At 40.3% G+C, this 20,207-nt stretch overlaps 1 protein-coding gene across 1 annotated transcript in view; it reads right to left on the bottom strand.

Moving 5' to 3' along the window:
• MDN1 (midasin AAA ATPase 1) overlaps positions 1 to 20,207 on the bottom strand; it is a 155,097-nt gene that overhangs the window by 70,359 nt on the left and 64,531 nt on the right. The window contains exons 32-43 of the mRNA XM_067702559.1: positions 18,917 to 19,061; positions 17,001 to 17,130; positions 12,864 to 13,082; positions 12,006 to 12,203; positions 10,293 to 10,501; positions 9,394 to 9,516; positions 7,311 to 7,508; positions 6,159 to 6,266; positions 5,610 to 5,798; positions 3,282 to 3,371; positions 2,923 to 3,186; positions 2,512 to 2,773 (exon numbers count right to left, since the gene is read on the bottom strand). Coding sequence (XP_067558660.1) covers positions 2,512 to 2,773; positions 2,923 to 3,186; positions 3,282 to 3,371; positions 5,610 to 5,798; positions 6,159 to 6,266; positions 7,311 to 7,508; positions 9,394 to 9,516; positions 10,293 to 10,501; positions 12,006 to 12,203; positions 12,864 to 13,082; positions 17,001 to 17,130; positions 18,917 to 19,061 — 2,135 coding nt within the window. The remainder of the gene's footprint in view (positions 1 to 2,511; positions 2,774 to 2,922; positions 3,187 to 3,281; positions 3,372 to 5,609; positions 5,799 to 6,158; positions 6,267 to 7,310; positions 7,509 to 9,393; positions 9,517 to 10,292; positions 10,502 to 12,005; positions 12,204 to 12,863; positions 13,083 to 17,000; positions 17,131 to 18,916; positions 19,062 to 20,207) is intronic.

Genomic DNA, 20,207 nt, shown 5'->3' with positions numbered 1-20,207 from the left:
GAAAGAGAAGAAATTGTTTCCTGACCCTTTTTCATATCATAAGGTAATACATGTTGGATTTCTGCTTCTAGCCATGAAGGAATAGTAAGGTTGAGACTTAACCTCCCAGTGTTTAGCGATTAGAAAACTGGTAAAATACATGAAACAACTGCTTTCCGATGTTGGAAAACAGCACAGGACTGTGACACCTGAGGGAAGGAGGTCCTATAATGGCCAGCTTTCTGCCTGGAAGCAACTTCTAGACTGCAAAGTGGGGAGGGGAAACTCAAACAGATCCCAAGGCCTCAATGACCTGAGGTCACAGACTTGAATTCAAGGAGGCTAGAGCAACTAGAATGAGGGGCAGGGTGCTCAAAAGGCAAGAGTTACTCAAACGGATGGCTCCAGAAATCCAGATGAGGGCTCCTGGAGTCTTTGGCTCAATAATAATCTACACGTGCACGTGAAGGCTGAAACTCCACAAGCATGAGCAAAAACTTCCAAGGAAAGGACAGTTATCGGGGAGCTGTGAGCTGAACAATTCTCAGAGTTCACACGGGGCCGAACAACACTCCAGTTCCCACCAGTCAAAGCGAAGAGACTCCACAGAACACACAGGACCTTCAGTAGAGATGCCATAGGGCCATGCCTCAAGAGTGGGGCTAATTTAACCCTACAGTAAAGGTTACTCCGGACTTGACCTTAAACAGCTTAAGTGCAAGCTTGAAAAGATAAAAATGATCCATAAGCAACTCAACTGCCTTATTCCCCCCAAAGAAAACCTCAAAAAAACAAAATGCAGCACTTAGCAACTTAAATTCAAAATGCCCAGAATCTAATAAAAAAATCCTAGATATATTTTCTTGCTTTAAGTCCCTAAGGGCTGCATTCTGATGTTAATAGAGCTATTATATATATGCTCAATATGTACAAAGATTTAAGATAAAATATGAAACTAGAATAGATTTTAAAAGTCATACATGTTCATCATAGGGACATTAAAAGATATAAAATTAAGAAGAAAAGACGTTTTTAACCAAAAGTAAAATAGTAGCAGACAAACTGTTTTAGACCCAGCCTCTTTCACTGTATCAATATCCCTAAGAAATGAATTACTCAATATGAAAGTCAATCCTAAATAAAAAGCAGTATTGGGATTTCCCTGGCAGTCCAGTGGTTAAGAATCTGCCTTCCAATGCGAGGGACGTGGGTTCAACCCATGGTCGGGGAACTAAGATCCCACATGCTGCAGGGTAACTAGGCCCGTGCACCGCAGCTACCGAGCCAGACCGCTCTAGAGCCCGTGCGCCACAACGAAGAGCCCGCACCACAACGAAAGATCCCACATGCCACAACTAAGACCTGATGCAGCAAAATAAATATATAAATTAAAAAAAAAGCTCAGTATTGAGAATGGGCTGTGAGAACTTCCCTAGATATTTACATTTTAACAGACTTATGAAAGAAATCCATACACACCAGATTCCAGGCTTTGAAGTCAGAGAGGACTGGAGCCCAAACCTAGTCTAACCACTTGGTAGCAAGAAGGCATTGGGCAGGTTATTTTACCTCTGTGAGCATCCATTTCCTCATGTATAAAATGGGGTTCATTTTTCCTTGTAATAACGGTGTTGTTGTGAGGGTTAAAAGTAAACATATTTAACATACTGTCCACCATTCAGTAGGAATTCAAACCTCAATGGTGAGTTTTACAATACCTATCTTTTAAAAATATATAAAGTGATGTACGACTTCATTAACATATCTAATAATTAATTTGAATGAATGAGTAAAGAATTTCAAATTCAAATGGTGAGCTTGAATTGGAAAATGACAGATCAAAACAACATTGAAATCACTGTCTTAACTAAGAAAGTAAACTATCTGACCCACAGCTATGGATACAATGTTGACACAGTGGGAAGAGGGGAGTCTCATTTCTTCACCCCTAAGGAATCAACTATTCCCAGGAATAACTGAGGAATAAACAGTTAAGAGCAGGTTTTGGAAAGGAAGACAACCTTAGTGACAGGCCTTAACCTTTAATCAATTCTCCCCTAAAGGCACGCTCATTACCATCCAAAAAGCTGCACTACAAGATGAGAGTTGTATATTTCCAGGTTAACTGAGGAATTTCCTCCACCTTCTATACAAAATAGATTCCTAGCTATCAATTTAGACTTCTGTTCTTCAGTTTGAAATACTCGATTTCTTGAGAAGTTATTAACAGGTTTAAAAAACAGGCCAACAAAAAATAAAACCAAATTTACACACAAGTCACGGTGGTTGATAACACACAGAATAAATCAAACTCAGTAACCAATTTCTTTCCTGCTTTCTCTGTTTAGGATCACCAATTCTAAATACTTTACATCAGCTTCATTTTATTTCCTAGGACAAAGATTTCCAAATTTTGATTGTTAATAATCATTAAATTCATTTTAAAAATTATGGGCATTGCATTTACAAATATATTACCTGTGGGTGGACACTAATGGTAAGTGTCTGATACACACACCCAAACACACATACCTGCCTTGGAGTATGAGTTGATTTTATTGTTGAGTCTCTGCATAAGCAGTAACACTGCTTCCAGCTTGCTGACAATCTCCATCGTGACACCTTTACCACCTTCTCCAAGACACTTGGGTTTATACGTCAGAAGGAAATGACTCCAGGCTCGCAGCACTACTTCTGCATCGTCAGCACTGACGAGGAGGCTGTCTCTTACCAGGGTCCTGACAGTGCCCTCCACCTTCTCAAGGAGCTGCCTCCACGGCCGGATGAGATCAACCTGCAATTTCCAGAGCACGTGAACCCAGCACAGCCCATGGCCAGGATCAAAGAACACTGCTACTGTAGCTACCACCAACACAGAAGACCACCAGCCAGACCACACGGTTTATTGTGTTCTGCCTGAAAATGCAGAGGCAGATCAGTTACCTGCTCAAATCCACCCAGAAGCTCCGAAGTGTCCATTGCACTGTTCATGGCCATGATCTTTAAAGTGTGACCAGTAAGGTGTGCCAGGAGCTGAACCAAGCTGGTCTTGCCCACTGAGGCTGGCCCCACGAGGATGACCATCCAGCTCATTTGTACACACTTCATAACTGACTCCAGAGACTGTAAAGACTGGTGCAGGAGCAACAGGGGCCGGCGAGTCGGGAGAGGAACGTAGCTGCCACGGGAAAGCACTGAGTAGCCCAGCTGAAAAAGACATGCCGGTGAGTTTTCACAAGTGTGCCTGCGAGTGGGAGCAGAAGCCATAGAAAACTGAAAGAGGATTATCCTCCTCTCCTCACCTGAACATCACAGGGAGTGATGTGAAACAGTCTGGTTCCCAGGTACGGGTTAGAATTTGAATTAAACACATCCTTGAATACAGCAATGACCTAAAGGAAGAAGATGATACAATCAAAACACAAATCACTCCACCAAATTCTGAGCAAAACCTTCTAGAATGAATACTAGTAAACATGAACACAATAGGAGAATGACAATATTCTGAGTCCTTATCTTTTTGAATTTTCTTATAAAAAGGACAGATTGCATTTAATTCTTCAGAATGAAACTAAACTGAAGCTTAAGAGTAATCACATAATCTCAAATTATTTTGAGATTCCAGTGAGAATATACCATAAATTAAAGCCATAGAAACTATGGTAAATCTTAAGATGAAAAATGAATTTGCTTTCGTCATTCAAGATACCACCTAGAGGTAGAAGAGAAGAGAAACATGAAGTTTATGAAGAACAATGACTGTTTCCTGAGTACCTACCATGTGCCAAACATTATATTGGGTGCTTTAACAGATTATTTCTGATCCTAATACCCATGCATAATAGGTATTTTCATTTCCATTTTATAGATATGGATTGGGGATTCATGAGAGTTACATGATTTGCCCACGGTTGGTAACTGATTTCAAATCTAAGCCTGTCTGACTCCAAAATCACTGTTACCCTTCTAAATATTTATGTAGAGAGGACAAGCAAAGTAATTTCTCTGACTGATTATTTAGTCACTTAACCCTTCCTTAGCAGCAATACTGTTAAAAACTTCCTGTTAACTGTACTTCATTTTTGCACTGCTTTTTTTTTTTTAATCTAAGAGGAGCTGAGGAGGGGAAAAGATAAGGGTGTGTAAAAAACACTAATTTAGCCCATAGCAGCCACAAAGATTCCAGCCACCCAAAATATTTACAACAAGTTGTGCGTTTCTAACAAAGCAGCAATATTCATCCTCATCAATGTATACTGAAGTCAGAAAATAAAAACAACGAAGATAAAATCATAATGAGTATCAAACACTGAGTAAAAGCCTAAAAGCAGCACAGAAGAAAATGCTCCCACCACCTACTCCTTGGTCCAGGCGATTTCTGACCTTAGATCCCACTCTACAGCAGATCATCTCCTCTCCCTGATATTATACCAGAGTTAAAATTACAAATACTTTTATAGCCTCTCTTCTTCTATTATTATTTTACTTAGCTTCCCCCCCCCTCAGAAAACATGTGGTCAACTACAGCAAATGAATTGGAGGAGTGATGGAAACCTTCCACACCCTACAGTGACTCATCATCTGACCAACATCAATTACCCAACACTGGCCAGTCCTGCCACAGTTAATATACTGTAACCAGTAAGTGGATGAAGAAATTAAAATACTAGCTGATGATATGTGAATTAAAATTTGTGAAGAAAAAAAAACTAACTGAACATCTTGTCCTAATATACTGAAAGCCATTTGCATGTAATAAATGAGATGTTAACACTGGGCTAGACTCTGGATGCCACATAAAAGGGGATCTGTGCTCTTAGTAGCAGATTCAAGTGTGTGAAAGTCACTTGTGCCATGGGCAGCCACATCTTCAGGTCAGTAAGGAGGTTACTGTTTCTAACTCACATGAATCTGTAAGTTACTTTGTTTGTAAACAACTGTGATACAGTAGAAGGAATAGCAGGCAAAGTGGAAAGGTCTGTGCTAGAGAGCTGGCTCTGCCACTTGCTGCACTGAGATTCCATGACTCTGAGCCTTGGATCTTCATCTGTAAGAGGTCATGACAGCACCTCCCACCTGCAACTGTTGTGAATTTTCCATGAACTGGACTTGAAATACCACAAAGCAATGCACACATTATTGGTTTACTAAGTTGGAAATTCTGGTGGTGTTTTCTACTTACAAAGGGATATTTTTACTTCCATTTAGATACAGAATTTCCTCTCTCTTTTCATCTATTTATCTTTTCTAGATAAAATACTTTGCAATTTGACATTTATTTAAAAGTAGAAAGCCCTCCTCTTCTACTGGTTATCACCTGTCTCCTCCTGCTTCGCACTTTTGTGCCTGGAAGGGTGATAAAGACCAAGCCTTTATTAATGGAGGGCAATACTGTTAAAGTAGGTCTGCAATCATGGGGCTTTAGATGGATAAGCAAACTGTGTCCTCCAAAGCAAACTACACTATGAGACTCTGAGACAGGTGAATGCTTAGTTTCTTCTCGTAACTTCTAAATTTCCAAGCAGCTTTACTGGGTTTGGTATTGTTAATGAGTACACCCCCCTTCTGTCCCTCAGGAAGAAATCAACTTACAGATAGAAAGAAATGCAAAGAGCAAGTATGAAACTCACCTTTTCTTTATCTTCCTTGGTTCTCATTCTTTCACCATAGACCAAAAACACATGCTGACCAGGATCGTAACACCCAGGGGACTGGTCAACTAGCATCAACTGACACCAGCGGAAAAGGTCCCGGAGGTTGAATTCCCAGGGTCCTCCTATTTGTCCCCATTTCTTCTCGACAGTCACTTCGTGATCAATCTAAAAAGAAAATACCCTTACTGGGAAAGCATGTACCACTGCTAGGCACTGCATTAAGTACTATCAGTGTACCGTGAATGCATACATAATCCAAAACAGAGACTAAGAGGCTTGATTCAGATGTCTCCTTCTCCCAATCCAGACTTCTCAATGCCAGGAATACCCTGTAAGCATTGACAATGATACATGCAACAGAACTGAATTACTGTAACCCTCAAATGAGTAGCTTGCCTTCCACTAGAAACTTTTAGAAGTCTATGTGATTTATCTTAGTTACGGAGACTGGTAATTTAGTGTTCCATGTTGAGAAAGTGAGAAAATCAGAAAAACAAAGAACAAATAATACACGTAGGTACTTACTTGGTTGTTGAAAGCAACCATTTTTTTAACAATACTTTTGTCAATGGCTGGAAACAGAGTACTGGCAATGAACTCCATGTCTATTACTGTAAGGGGATCCACAAAGACCTAGAAAATCCAAAAATAACATGAAAAAATGACATCGTTTCTCTTTACCAAACACCAGAAATGACTACTGTGACTTACGTAAAATTTTTATTTTAACACCAAAGTAGTAATACTTCAGTAATATATATATTTCAGTTATAGAAATTTCTTTTCTTGCATTTTTAGGATACGGAATTATATAAAATCTTTGAAATATAGAGCAAAAGAGGGTTTTCTTGTTAGCTTCATTCTAGTGAATTAGAGAAAGACATGCAAGTAATTTTTTTAAGTATATTTGTAATTTTAGCTTCCTATATATTATGTAAAATGCTCTAAAAAATCCAGATGGTAGGTATATGAGCATTCATTTTAAAATTTGATCAACTTTTCAATGTTTGAAATTTTTCATAATAAATTTCTTAAAAGATACTCAGTAAATTCTTAATTATCAAGGGATGGGGCATAAAAGAAAGCTAACATCTAGAAGCATTTCCAAGCCACTACATTAGCCAAACTTTGAAAAAAGATGTTAAAACATGTAAGCCTACGTGTACACACACACACACCTTCTGCTGCTAATGAGAATAAAGGTGATAAGAAAAGATACCAACTATTAATAGTGGCTGACTTTGGTATGGAGAATACTGGATTTTTTCTTCTTCATGGTAGTTTTTTATACTTTATTTTACTTAGATTTAAATGCATTTTCATTATAAAATACTCTTTTAATGTTCTAACAGATCACAAATACACCTGAAAAGGTCAAAGATTGGCCTTAATCTCTGAGCACAGTAATAGAATCCTCAAGATGGTGGTCATCTTACTTTCCTCCAACTGATAACATACCAGGTCCTCTGAGACCTAAGACAAAGGATTCGCAGCAGGAGAGAAGTGATTATGGGAATCAGTCACATTGATATCCAACATATAAAGATATGAAATCGAGAAGCAGATCATTACACTGAGCCTGTCTCATTCTCATAGTGGGCACCCTCATAGCTATGTGTCAGCAGTATTATTGCCACTGACACCACCTTTGGTTTCTGGGGCAACAGCAAATCTTACCTGAGTAAACCTATTTAGGAAAGACCTGGGCAAGCCCTTCCTTCCGCCTCCTTGTCTAAAAGGATTTTGACAACCAAAAATCTTCGTCTTCTCATGCAGCACTTGAAAGCTCATTCCTAACTCAGGAATATAGATTTCTCCTCGGTGGTCAAAACAAGCATTGAGTCCTTCCAAGACTGACTGCGAAGCCAGGTTAAGCTATTTGGAGAAGAAAGAGCATATACTTATTTTATATGCTGTATAGCTGCTACAAAAAGCGAAAGAATAATATGCACAAAAAGTAGTCTTATCCTCAAGGGGGAAGGAGTTCAAACAACATTGGTAACACTCTGCTTCTCAAGCTGAACTGATGTGTACTCATCCTATTATTTCATATATATGTTAGAGAAATTTGGGGTGTATAAAATAGGAATAATAAGTAAATAATAATAAGTAATAATAATTTTAAGTAAACTGAGTATGTAGGTTAAAATTTTTTAAAGCAGTTAAATTAGTCTCAAAAATAAAACTGTATCCATTATCTGCTCCTATATTGGCCTACTTTATAGATCATAGCTTACAAAAGAAACTTTCCAATACAAAGATATCTCACTTTCGCTCTGGGACTTTTTAAGGTGAAGTAAGATAGCTCTTTACATACTTAAATAAACATCCTTCCCAGCTCAAATACTGAATAAACTCTCCAAATGGGCTTCAAAGTCATGACATAAACTACATAAAGTAGATCTAACTATGCCAACAGTTTTGTGAACAACAAGAACAAACACGAGGATTTGTGCGAGCGCCAGAAATGAAAAGAGCTGAATGGAGGTCCTCAGATGCTAAGTTCAGAGCTCAGGGATGTGAAGCATGGGTGGTTTTTAGGTAACATGGAAAAATTCAACTGTGAAATGTGAATCAGTAAAATGCAAATGGGCCAAAAATCAGACTATATTAGAATTTCAAGTGTCATGCTTACATAAGCACTCAAAACACAAACTCTCCTATATACCCACATACGGGTCAAGTTCTAAAAGCTGCTCTTATGTGTGACTGCAAGGCCAGAATGCCTTGCAGTCCCTATGTGCATTTCCACAAAATATGACTATGGTCAGTAGTCTTCTAGCTTTGAAACAAGGCACTCTTTTTTTCCTGGCTGATGATTATTCTATCACATATCTTTTTCAAAAAAATCTGGGGGGAATAAAACAAAAACCAAAACCCTCCTTCTCTTTAATATCTGGTAATTAGGAAGCAGCTCAGCAGAAAAGGAATCCATCCCCCTTACTGCAGACGCAAGGGGGGTCTGAATCTAGGGAACCTGCCAGGGTCTGTGTCAAAAGTCATCTGTGGCACTTTCATCACTCAAATCATTTAAGCTACACAACTACTTGCTCATCTTTTCCGGAACTGACATTGCACATCCCGAACTAACTCAAACCCTTTGGCCACAACCTTCAATTTTTTTATTTTGTGCCTCACTTCTCCATATCTCTCTAGCTACCTGTCAGTCACAGAGATTCGACACTTATCACATATCACATGATGTGCTCTGTTTTTCTGGTCATTAATTTATCCCATGTGCACATATAACATTGACCATTTTCTCACCATTTTTCTATGTCTCTTCCTACTATAACTTTCCCCAGCCTCTCTGCTGAAATGAGGTGGTTGGCACTATTTGTAAACTACGTTTATCTCTGAAAATAAATACAAATACAGCAAGCCTGCCAGCGACTAGAGCATATAACTAGTGAAGAGGCACTTTTTCTGGAGGCTAGCTCACGAAAGTAGGAGAGTTTGTAGGTTATATTGGGTTGGCCAAAAAGTTCATTTGGTTTTCCGTAAGATGCTACGGGAAAACCCAAACGAACTTTCTGGCCAACCCTATACATGGGGGGACTTCTGTATATGCTTTCTGACAAGTGACTTTTCTTATTCATAAAGGAGACCACGGAGGATTCTTTTCATCAGAGAATTTGCCTTTACTAGCCAAGAGCATGATCATCCATTGCGAAGTGCCCTCAAGCCTCGAAAAATTCTGCCCCCACCCCCATTTCTCACACTTGTAGTCCCACGTTGGCACAATGGGCCATCCTCTCACCTCATCCAACACAATCCAATGGCCTGCCTTCAAGGCTGCCAGCAAGGGGCCATCACGCCAGGCAAACTCTCCTCCCTTGCCACCTTCAACAGGTAGATCTGCTCCAAACAGGTCTGTGATGTCCTTTGAGAGGAGGAAGAAATGGAGAAAAGCCAACATTACACAGAAAATGAACTAGATCCCAAGACCCCAAACATAAAATGGTAAATACTTAGGCCTTGTACCACTTTTTAGTCTTACCCCCAAGAGAGAACTAATCAATCCCAGAACTCTTTACCAGGAGCCCAGATATGCCCCAAGCATCTTATCATCATAACAGTCTAAGCATCTATCAACTGGAGCTCTAGATCGATAGTTCTCAACATCGGATATACTTGGAAATAAATTGGTGACCTTAAAAAACAAAAACCACACACACCAAAAACAATGCCCAGGCCCTCCTCCCAGACCCCATCCCAGGAGATTATTTAATTTGTCATCTCTGTCCCATATTTTCATAAGATTGTTTAAAGGGTCATTTTATCTGTAATTAATATTTTTAGAAAGGACAAAAATAGAGAGGCTGTATTACAATAAAAACTGAAATGAGTGATTCCCTCTCAAAAGAGAATTACAGGGTTTCCCTGGTGGCGCAGTGGTTGAGAGTCCGCCTGCCGATGCAGGGGACACGGGTTCATGCCCCGGTCCGGGAAGATTCCACATGCCGCGGAGCGGCTGGGCTCGTGAGCCATGGCCGCTGAGCCTGCGCATCCGGAGCCTGTGCTCCGCAACGGGAGAGGCCACAACAGTGAGGGGCCTGCGTACCACAAAAAAAACCGAAAACCAAAACAAACAAAAAATAGATAAAAACATTACTCCCTACACCTACCCCCATCAGCTGTAGCATGACTTAAGCTTACCGTCTGCTCTGACAAGTTGATTCGGACAAGTGTGTTGCCTGAAGCCTTGGCTAAGGCTCCCACCAAGCTCGTCTTGCCCACACCAGGGGAGCCCTCCAAGAGGATAGGTTTGTTCAGTTTTGTAGCTCTTAAGAGCCTCTGGGCATTCATAGCTGTGGTGCCCGCACTGAGTGCATAGTCGGCGATATTATTCCTGTGCAAGACAGGTCCTGAAATGGAGAAAAGAAAAGCCACATATAAGCTGGACATCACCAAATCATACATATATATCAACTGGAGATTAAAAGAATCCACCAAGTAGACTGTCAGTCAGTAAAGTACCATCTGTGGTGAAAACGCTTAGTCCTATTTTGATATTTCCTCACTTTTGGTTCCATGAAATGCTTTCCAGGAAGAGCCAGCAGCATACTTTCTTCAACTGTGCCTACTACACAGATCTCGGCACTTCCTACACCTACATCTATACATACTCATATAGGTCGAAACTGCAAGCATACTTCTTTCCTTTCACAACCTACACCTGGAATTACTACTACATGTACTTGTACAATTTACCTTATACTTGTATTTTCCTAAAAGTCAAATGGAAGCTTGGTATATAAGCCCATATAAACAATTTCATCCAAGGTTTTTAGGCCACCAAGACAATTCAGGATGCATCCTTAACCCATAATACAGCTGAAGTGCAGGACTAATAACAGTCTTAGAGGGCTTAATATTTATGCCACTATGTCTCCTGGCAGAAGCTGTTGGTACATCAGTTTGGAGGCAGTGGGGCTAGGAAAACATTTATTACCTCAGCTACGGAAGCAGAAGCAAGGACCACCCCAGTCCCAGGCCACGAGCACACAGCTCCTACACGAGAGAACTGAATACTACCATGATGGCTTGGGGAAGGGACCTAATGGTTAGATCACGGGGGAACCCCATCAGGGATGAAGACAGTACTGTTGAAGAGGGAGAGGGAAAGGGGCAATGTTCCATTCAGCCCGGAAGTTGGGCTGGTTTAGTTCACCACTGAACCCCCGCTAACTGCCACTGCACCTCTACACATTCCAGGCACTCAACAATTCTTGACACAGAGAGGAAAGAAGGGACAAGAAATAGATGACTCTGCTAGAGAAGCAACGATCCGAAAAGTCCAGAGTGCCCTGGAAAGATATCTAATATAACTGCCTCATTTAAATATTTGACAAAGGCAACCTAATAAGAGCAAGGATTAGAACTGAAATCCACCTGCATTTCCTATTTAATCACTCATTTATTCATCCATTCACTCACTCAGCAGACATTCTCTGAATGCCTTTGACTGCTAGGCTATGTGGCAGATGCCAGGGACAGGAAGATGAGTGACACCTGCCCTCAAGGGTTCACAAAACTGTTTTTGTAAAAGGTGATAAAGTTCTATAGTTGAAACATTATGGGCTGAATTACCACTATAGGAAAGGTCTTGTTTTGAGCACCAAATAATAAACATATAAATGCATTTTTATGGGACAATTTACTCATGTATTAAAGACTATATTTTCTATTTTTATATGCCTGTTATATATTTTTTAACCACTCATACAATTATGATTACGCCAAGTCAGATTCTAACTCAGATTTCTAGTTCAAAAGTAATCATGATACAGTAAAGTTAAAAGTCACAATAAAGGTCAAGTATTTGTAAACCACAAGAAGAGAATCTTATTTATTTAAAATCATTCTTACCCCTTGGTATAAAAAATGGATGAATTCCCCAAAGGTTATCTATTGCAGTGAATTCTTTGGCTTTGAGTCTGTCATAAATCTTCAATTCGTTTTTCTGACTTTCTGTAAGTCGGACGACCTTGGAAAGTTTCTTGATTAGGAATTTCAGACATTCTTTGCGAGCCAAGAGAGCCGTACCAAACCCAGATGAAGTTACCCCTAAAGGAAGAGGATTGGTCCATCAAACAACAGCAGGGCACCCAGCTTCACAACCACTCAGCAGGAACTCTAGGACGGGCTCCTGAATCACAGCCAAAATACGATTGCTAGTATAAGCAGCCCTAAGAAGGAGTGTGACTCCCCTCTCCCCACAACTGTCACGTCATCAATTCAGTAGCAGCTTATTCAGTAAAGCACTCCAGTCACTCTGTGAGAAATCAGTCTGGAGAAAAGAGTAACTAATATGGTACTTTTAGTCATGTGGGCTGTATTTCTAATTTTCATGGCTGAAAAAACTTAAACATTAAATTTAATAAAATTGTAGTAAGCTTAAAACCAACCACAGGATTCAGGCCCGTGAACTCTGAACGACCTCATTCAGAGGTGCCATGTGACGCTCTTCAGGAGCACAAGCGTTCCCAGCAGCCTTCTTTCTATCATAAGCGCTGCTTCACATTTACTAAATCCCTGGTCTATAAGCAATGAAAAGTTTTCGCGTATCTTTTACACCAATCGCCTCTCAAAAAGAGTAAAAGAACAAGAGACCCACTGTGAGTCTTGGAAATGTTAAAGGCATCTGGCTCAGAGGTCTGGGCTTGCTCCACCTCACAGTCCCCTCTATCCTCACCCCTTGTTCTCACCAGCTAACAGACAACATACCTGAACCTATTCCATCTATGTACACCAGGCAGGCGGCGTGGACAAAAGACGTCACTGTGGAGATGGTCTCCGGCCTTTTCAAAGCAGCTTCCTCCCCCATTGTGTTCATGAAGTTAACCCAGGACAGGATATCTCTGATACTGACCACACACCTTCGGCCAAACTCCTGGTGGGTCAGCCAGTCAATGAAATCCAGCATCACCTCAGCTATGTCAGCCCCTAAGACACAAGAAAACAAAGGTATTTGCTGTTTGGGAAGACGCTGGACAGGGATTTGCAACCTGGGGCCCACTGATGGTTTAAAAGGGATCTATGTTTCATGAGATTATATGCAAATTTTTGTGAATGTACATTAATACTTTTTCTAAGCAAATGGGGTCCACGGCTTTAATCACATTCCCGTAGGGTTCAAGAACACATTCTACCCCTACCAAAACAAACAAACAAAAAAACACCAGAAAGAAAACTTTGAGAATTAAAGTCTAAGAAAGCACCCTGAAAACAGCTCAAAGAAATATCATTTGGTTCATGTTCAGATATAATTTTGAAGACAAGACACAATGATTTTAGAAAACATACAGATTTATATATATTTTTAACTGATTCAGTGGAATGGGGATTATCATGATTCCAGTGGCATTCAGTCTAGGTTTTTTGTTTGTTTGGTCCATCTGTTCATCAATCACAATTTAGCAAATCAGAGGATTCACAAATTATGTTGCGTGGTTCAAGTTAATGACTATTCTAATTTTCACAATTTCATATTGTAAAATATTTGTCTGGAAACAAAATACTTAAGTCATACACAGACATTCAAAGCAATGACAATCAAATTTAGTAGAGTACTTCATATAACTTCTGAAGTCAATAGTAAACATTTATCTAAAAAGTATGAATACCAAGGAATGCTTTTTAAAAAGAAAATATGATGAGGAATCAGCACTGCTGTAATAAAAAGTAGACTATACAATAACAGCTTTCAAGCTACACTGCAAACTGGTTAGAAGAAAAATACTAATTAGAGAAAAAAACACAAATCTTAAGACAGAACGTAAAATGACAACTCATGGGGGAAAGTCTAGTTAACAAGAGGAAAGAAATTAAATACTGTTTCAAAAGCTAGATGTTAAACATGAGTACCTGGATCCACATTTCAGAGTGGAAAAAATCTGAAGTAAATCAAGGACTTAAGGAAAATGAAATAATTTATCCATTAATAAAGAGAAATTAAATCATGACTATTAAAGAAACAGAAGATCATCAGAGATAAAGTGGATGGGATGGGTTCATATATGTATTTTTGTTTGTTTGTTTTGTTTTTTGCAGTACGCGGGCCTCTCACTGTTGTGGCCTCTCCCGTTGGCAGAGCACAGGCTCCAGATGCGCAGGCTCAGCAGCCACGGCTCACGGGCCCAGCCGCTCCGCGGCATGTGGGATCTTCCCTGACCGGGGCACGAACCCGCGTCCCCTGCATCGGCAGGCGGACTCCCAACCACTGTGCCACCAGGGAAGCCCCATATATGTATTTTTTAACAACAAATATTGAAGATAATAGAAGACAGAAACCTACATGATAAATATATTAAGGAATATTATGCAAAAATACACAAATAGCAATGTGTAAAATAATAGTTATTTTTAAATAAACTACAGAGAATGCTCCATTCACTAGTAATAAAAGAAAATGAAATTTTAGAATATCCATTAAATTAATAAGGATAAAATAATAGATTTCATTGTAATTAAAAAGAAAAAAAATGACGGGAATTCCCTGGCAGTCCAGTGGTTGGGACTCGACGCTCTCAGTATTGGGGCCTGGGTTCAATCCCTGGTTGGGGAACTAATTAAGCTGCTGGCAGCACTGTGAATGGGGCCAACTTTCTGGAGAGCAATCTGGCCACAACTAATGGGAGCTCGGAAGTTCCTAATTTCTACTTCTAGAAATACAACTCAAAGAAAAGCTCTGAACAATATGTCATTTTAATGAAAAGAGAATGCTTTGAGAAATACTGGTCAATGAGAGTTTGAGAATGGAAAAAGCAGCCCACATGCCCTTCAGAGATCCATTTTTTTAAAATACATCAATTTCATCAATACGTCAAATATAGAAAAGGTTTCATTACAGAATCTTTTTGTAATATTATCAATGTATGCATAATACTACTATAGAGATTTGTGAACCAAAAATAATAGAGAAAGTAAGTGGTACCCACAGTGGTATTTATATTTTCATTAAGACGATGCAGTAAATATATCTTAAATACCCTAAATCAATTTAGAATCCATAATAGTTGAAATATTAAATTCAGTGAATCATATATATCCTTAAAGAAAATCTGGGGAAAAGCTATGTCTAGTTTCCTTTTTTTTTTTTTGGCAGTGTGCGGCTCGTGGGATCTTTGTTCCCTAACCAGAGATCGAACCTGTGCCCCTCTACAGTGGTAGCATGGAGTCCTAACCACTGGACTGCAAGGGAATTCCCTAATTTCCTGTTTTATATTACACAATTTAAAAAATGTTTTTATGCTGTGCCACCCTGATCCATTTCCAAATGAAAAGACTGATATAAATTATTAAGCCACTTCTCCCTCATGCTCCATGTTCCCTCAGGGTCTCTAATGCCTCCCCAGGGATGTCTGCTGCCATGCAGCCTGGAAAGCATGGAGTAAACAAGCTCCTTAAGGACAAGCCATAAGGCTCAGAGTAAGTCCTAGGGGTCCCAGTGCTTATGCCCTGTGGAGGAACAGTTTGCTCAGTTAAACATGAAAAGCACTGATGATGCAGCAAACGTGGCAGCTTAACAGCAGTTGTATCCTCCGCCATTCTTATCACAATCCAAGTAGCTCAGAAGAGTAAGCAGTCCATATGAGATTCAGAGGTTACTTCCTTGGGCGACCCAGTCCCAACCCAGAGCCGAAAGACAAACCATGCCAGCTTAACAATTTCTGTCTTCTCTTTTTACTTGAATTTTCACCATAAATGCACCAATGCACACAACCAAGGTAACACACAAGTTCTGATTGTGGGCTATAGACCAATATTATTGGACCACCTGGGAACTTGTTAGGAAGGCAAATTCTCATGCCCTACACCAGACCGACTGAATCAGAAGCCCTGGGTGCAGGGCCCTGCAAGCTATATTTAAACAAGTTGTCCAGGTGAGTTTGGGAGTCGCAGGCTTAGTCAATTCTGCACCACTGAGTAGCTGTGATACTGGTGGAGCCAGGGGAACTCCAGCTGTTCAGACAGCACTGTGTACACCCGTGAATACTGAGGTTCAGTAAAGGCCCTTCTTAAAAGGAAGTCTGTGCTCAGGTGACTAAAGAGCCGATCTTTCCTAATATACCACAGATGAGGCTGGGACCCATGCACCTACTCTCCACAGCCATCCTACCTATTTTTGAAGCTGTGCTTTAGCATGCCTTTAAAAAGCTGAACATATCCATGAACCTCAATCTCAAAGAAGCAGACATCCTTTTATATTCTTTAAGACAGAGAGGCAAAATGATCCAAAAAACTACTTGTATTAGGGTTTGTATTAAGGCTTAGAACCAGATCTATGTCCTAAATTTAGCCCATTCAATGCCGAGAATATGGGATTAATCAGGGCAATCTAGGCTTAATTTGAAAAAAAAAAAAAAGTATAATAAATGTTTTGGCTCTTACTGGATATTTTAAGAATTATTAAATTTAGGTTACAAGTCTATGAGAATTTTTAAAATACTACTCTATTTTCCTTGTGCTTGAAATTTTCATAATAAAAGGAAAATTTAAAATAAAATAAAGTGACAACTACTAAGGAAATGCAGTTTAAAATTCTATGAACATTTTCTAACGGTGGTAATGATTAAAATTTAAACCACATTTCCTTATCTTTAGCCAACAAATACGCCTTATATATAAAGATGGCCGACAGGTGAAACAATCAGAAAGCTAAAACGTAGTAACCCAGTGATGGAAGCAAGGTGAAGAAGGGGTACTTCGGTAGAGGGCAATAGGCTAGTATCACGTCTTCTTTAGATCTATTTGTTATCACTTCTCCATAGAACAGGCCATACACACCTACTGCTAAACATGGCTATTTCCCTCACTCCAACACACACACACACCCCACCGGCACCACCCGAACACTCTCACCTTTATGATCTGTTCTGCCCAGAGACAATCCTGGGCGAAGATTATGGCTGATAATCTGAGTTAAGTCTTCACGGCTTGTGCTTTGAGGGCACCATATTTCTGTAAAACGGTTTCTTAAGGCAGGAGACAGCTACAAAGAACACAAATTCTAATGTGAATTTAATACCTATGAGGAAAGCTAGAAAACAAATCCTTTGAATGAATGCTGGCTGTGAATGTGGCATGTGCCCAATGCTTCTTTTATCACCTCTACTACTGTCTATAATTCACTGAACACCTATTTGTCCAGCTCCTTCCACATGTCATCTCATTATCTCCACCACACTCCCCGAGCTCGTACTACCACCCCTTTCTTTATAATCATGGTAGAGAACTTCAAGGTCTTATAGAGTCTGTGGTGCAAGAAGGATTCAGCCCCCACAGATGACTTCCAAACCCCAACACTTTCCCCTAAGCAAAGGCCCTTCCCTTTACTTTCCCTTCAGCTACTTGACTGGTGGTTTGGAGAAAATAAACGCTATCTTCCCATGGGGGAGAGCTGTCTGAAGTAGAAGGAGAAAACTTTGATGCGGCTCAAAGGGAGTGAAATTGCAAACAGGTATATATTTACCTCTTGTATGACAAAGAACTGTTTAGTCCTCCAGTCTCAGGGCCTTTGCCCTCAGTCTGGATTCATCCTACCCTCCCCCTAGGTCAGATAACACCCGCTCACAGAAGTTCACCAACGATTTTCTTTTACTGGACAGATCAACTCCATCCTCCGCCTACCTGGCCTAGCACAGCAGGACCAGGAGCAACGCCTGGACCCAGGAGCAGCTCAGCAAAGGCACCAGGGGTTGCATGTGCTGCTCAGCACCATCCCGGCTGAGCAGGATCATGGTTCCAGGATCCCACCTCCCTCTGCAGCAAGGCAGGCAGAACCAAAAGCTATCTTTCCCTTCGGTAAAAGCCGGCAATCTCTAAAACAAACTTAAGCTAACCTGACAGGCAAGTTAACACATACAACCTTGAAATCAGATCTTTCTGTGCTATTTCCATGTGCCGCAGCGCCTGTTTTCATACTTTGAAACTGTGCTGTATGTTATTTCTTCCCTCCAGTACATTTCCCAAAGCACAGTGATCATCTTTCTTCTTATGCTACTGAGGAAAATCAGGCCCTAAATATCATTTTCACATTTCAGGCAGCCACCAAGCTACCAAGAATCTTAACTACTTTCATTCCCGATCAACCCATTTCTGCTCATCATCCTGACCTACTACCACACTACCCTTTCCCTAACTTGAACACACCAGGGTCCCACACACAACGCAGACTTCTCCACTGAGAGGCTTCATGAGCCTGGAAGCCGTGGGGCTTGGGGGACCCTCATACCACCTTCTGAACAGAAGAAATCACCCTCACCCTTTCCTTTACCAACAGTCTGAGGGGGACCCACATGAGCCCTGAGGGAACAGATACTCTCCACCTGCAAAACCAGGACAGGATCCTGGCTGTGACTGCTTTTTTGTCACTTTAAGTCATTCATATCATCACTCTCGTGTTTAACAGAGTAGACTCTAGAAGCAGAACGGGAGAATAAACTTCAGTTTCAACTTTTCTCATCCATAAAACTAGCGTAATAACTTCCACACAGAGCTCTCATGAGACTTTGTTACCTTAAGGTATGTAAAAAGCCAGGCAAAGTGATTGAAATAATGAAATTTCAGGCACATACAAAAGTGAGACATCAAATAAGGAAATGTTTTATCTGTCAGAATTATTTTTCAAGCTTATAATGACTCTTTCTGGATTTTTATCTTTTACTCAGTTTTTACCACATAAAATTCCAGACCCATTTTTACATACTGTATTTATGGGTACAGTGAGCTGAGGTCAAAAGGCAGAAAAAAATTATGCTTCAAGAACACAGTTTTACCTCTTTCTTCCCAAAGTCACCCCCGGGGTTCATGGTTGCCAAGATACGGAATTTCTTCCCAGCAGTCAACAGCTCTACCTCATTATCCTTGTCCTCTAGGTTGCCTTTCTCAGCTAATAACAGAGACTTTTCCACTTCGAGGACACTAGAAGAAAAATTGGAGAATGTCAGATTAGAAAAGCCTTCTGTATTCTATTTTGTGGTCTTCAGTGTTCTCAAAAAGGAAAAAAAAAGTCATCTCCTTTGCTGAGCTTTCACTTTAGTTAATGGTTTCCTGCCACAAACTTCAAAGTGAATAGTTATCCCTATTCCTATGCAGTGGAACAACAGTTCTGATCAAAAGAAAAAGAATTCCTTTTCCCACTTACGTCAAGACACTTGTTTTAAAAAATGGGAGCATAACTTCCCTGGCAGCACAGTGGATAAGACTCCACACTCCCAATGCAGGGGGCCTGGTTTTGATCCCTGGTCAGGGAACTAGATCCCACATGCATGCCGCAGCTAAGAGTTCGCATGCTACAACTAAGGAGACCACGTGCTGCAACTAAGGAGCCGGTGAGCCACAACTAAGACCTGGCACCACCAAATAAATATTTTAAAATAAATTAAATAAAAAATGGGAGCCTAGCATGCAAATGTTCATGGCAGCATTATTCACAGATATAGAAACAACCCAAGTACCAAGAAGAGGTGAATAGATAAAAAAATATGGTATTATCTACACAATGAAATACTATGAGGAACAAAAAGGAACACACTAACGATATAGGCTATACTATGGAGGGACCTCAAGACATTGACGCAAAGTTAAAGAAGAGACCACTTATATGAAATCTCCTGAAAAGACAAATCTATACAGACATGAAGTGGATGAGGAGTTGCCTGGAGCAGGAGGTGGCATCAAAGATAAACTGTAAATGCACAGGAGGGATGCTACTGGGATGATAAAAATGTAAACTGAATTGTGGTGGCTGCAAAACTCAGTAAATTTACTAAAACTCGAATTAGGGGACGTCCTGGCGGTCCAGTGGTTAGGACTCTTGGCAATTGCACTGCTGGGGCCCGGGGTTCGCTCTCTGGTCGGGGAACTAAGATCCCACAAGCCGCGCGGAGTGGTCACCGCCCAACTCCCCAGCCCCCCCCACAAAGAAACAACCCCCCCCCCAAAAAAAAGAAAGAAAGAAAAAAAATAACTTATTGAATTATACATTTAAAACAGGTACACTTCATGATATGTAAATTATACCTCGATAAAGAAAGAAACACAGGTATTCATCAAGATTCACACTGA

The sequence above is a fragment of the Pseudorca crassidens genome, chromosome 13, assembly GCF_039906515.1.
Source record: "Pseudorca crassidens isolate mPseCra1 chromosome 13, mPseCra1.hap1, whole genome shotgun sequence".
NCBI lineage: Eukaryota > Metazoa > Chordata > Mammalia > Artiodactyla > Delphinidae > Pseudorca > Pseudorca crassidens.
Note: the sequence above shows the minus strand (reverse complement) of the source record. Positions and strands in the feature narration are given on the sequence as shown.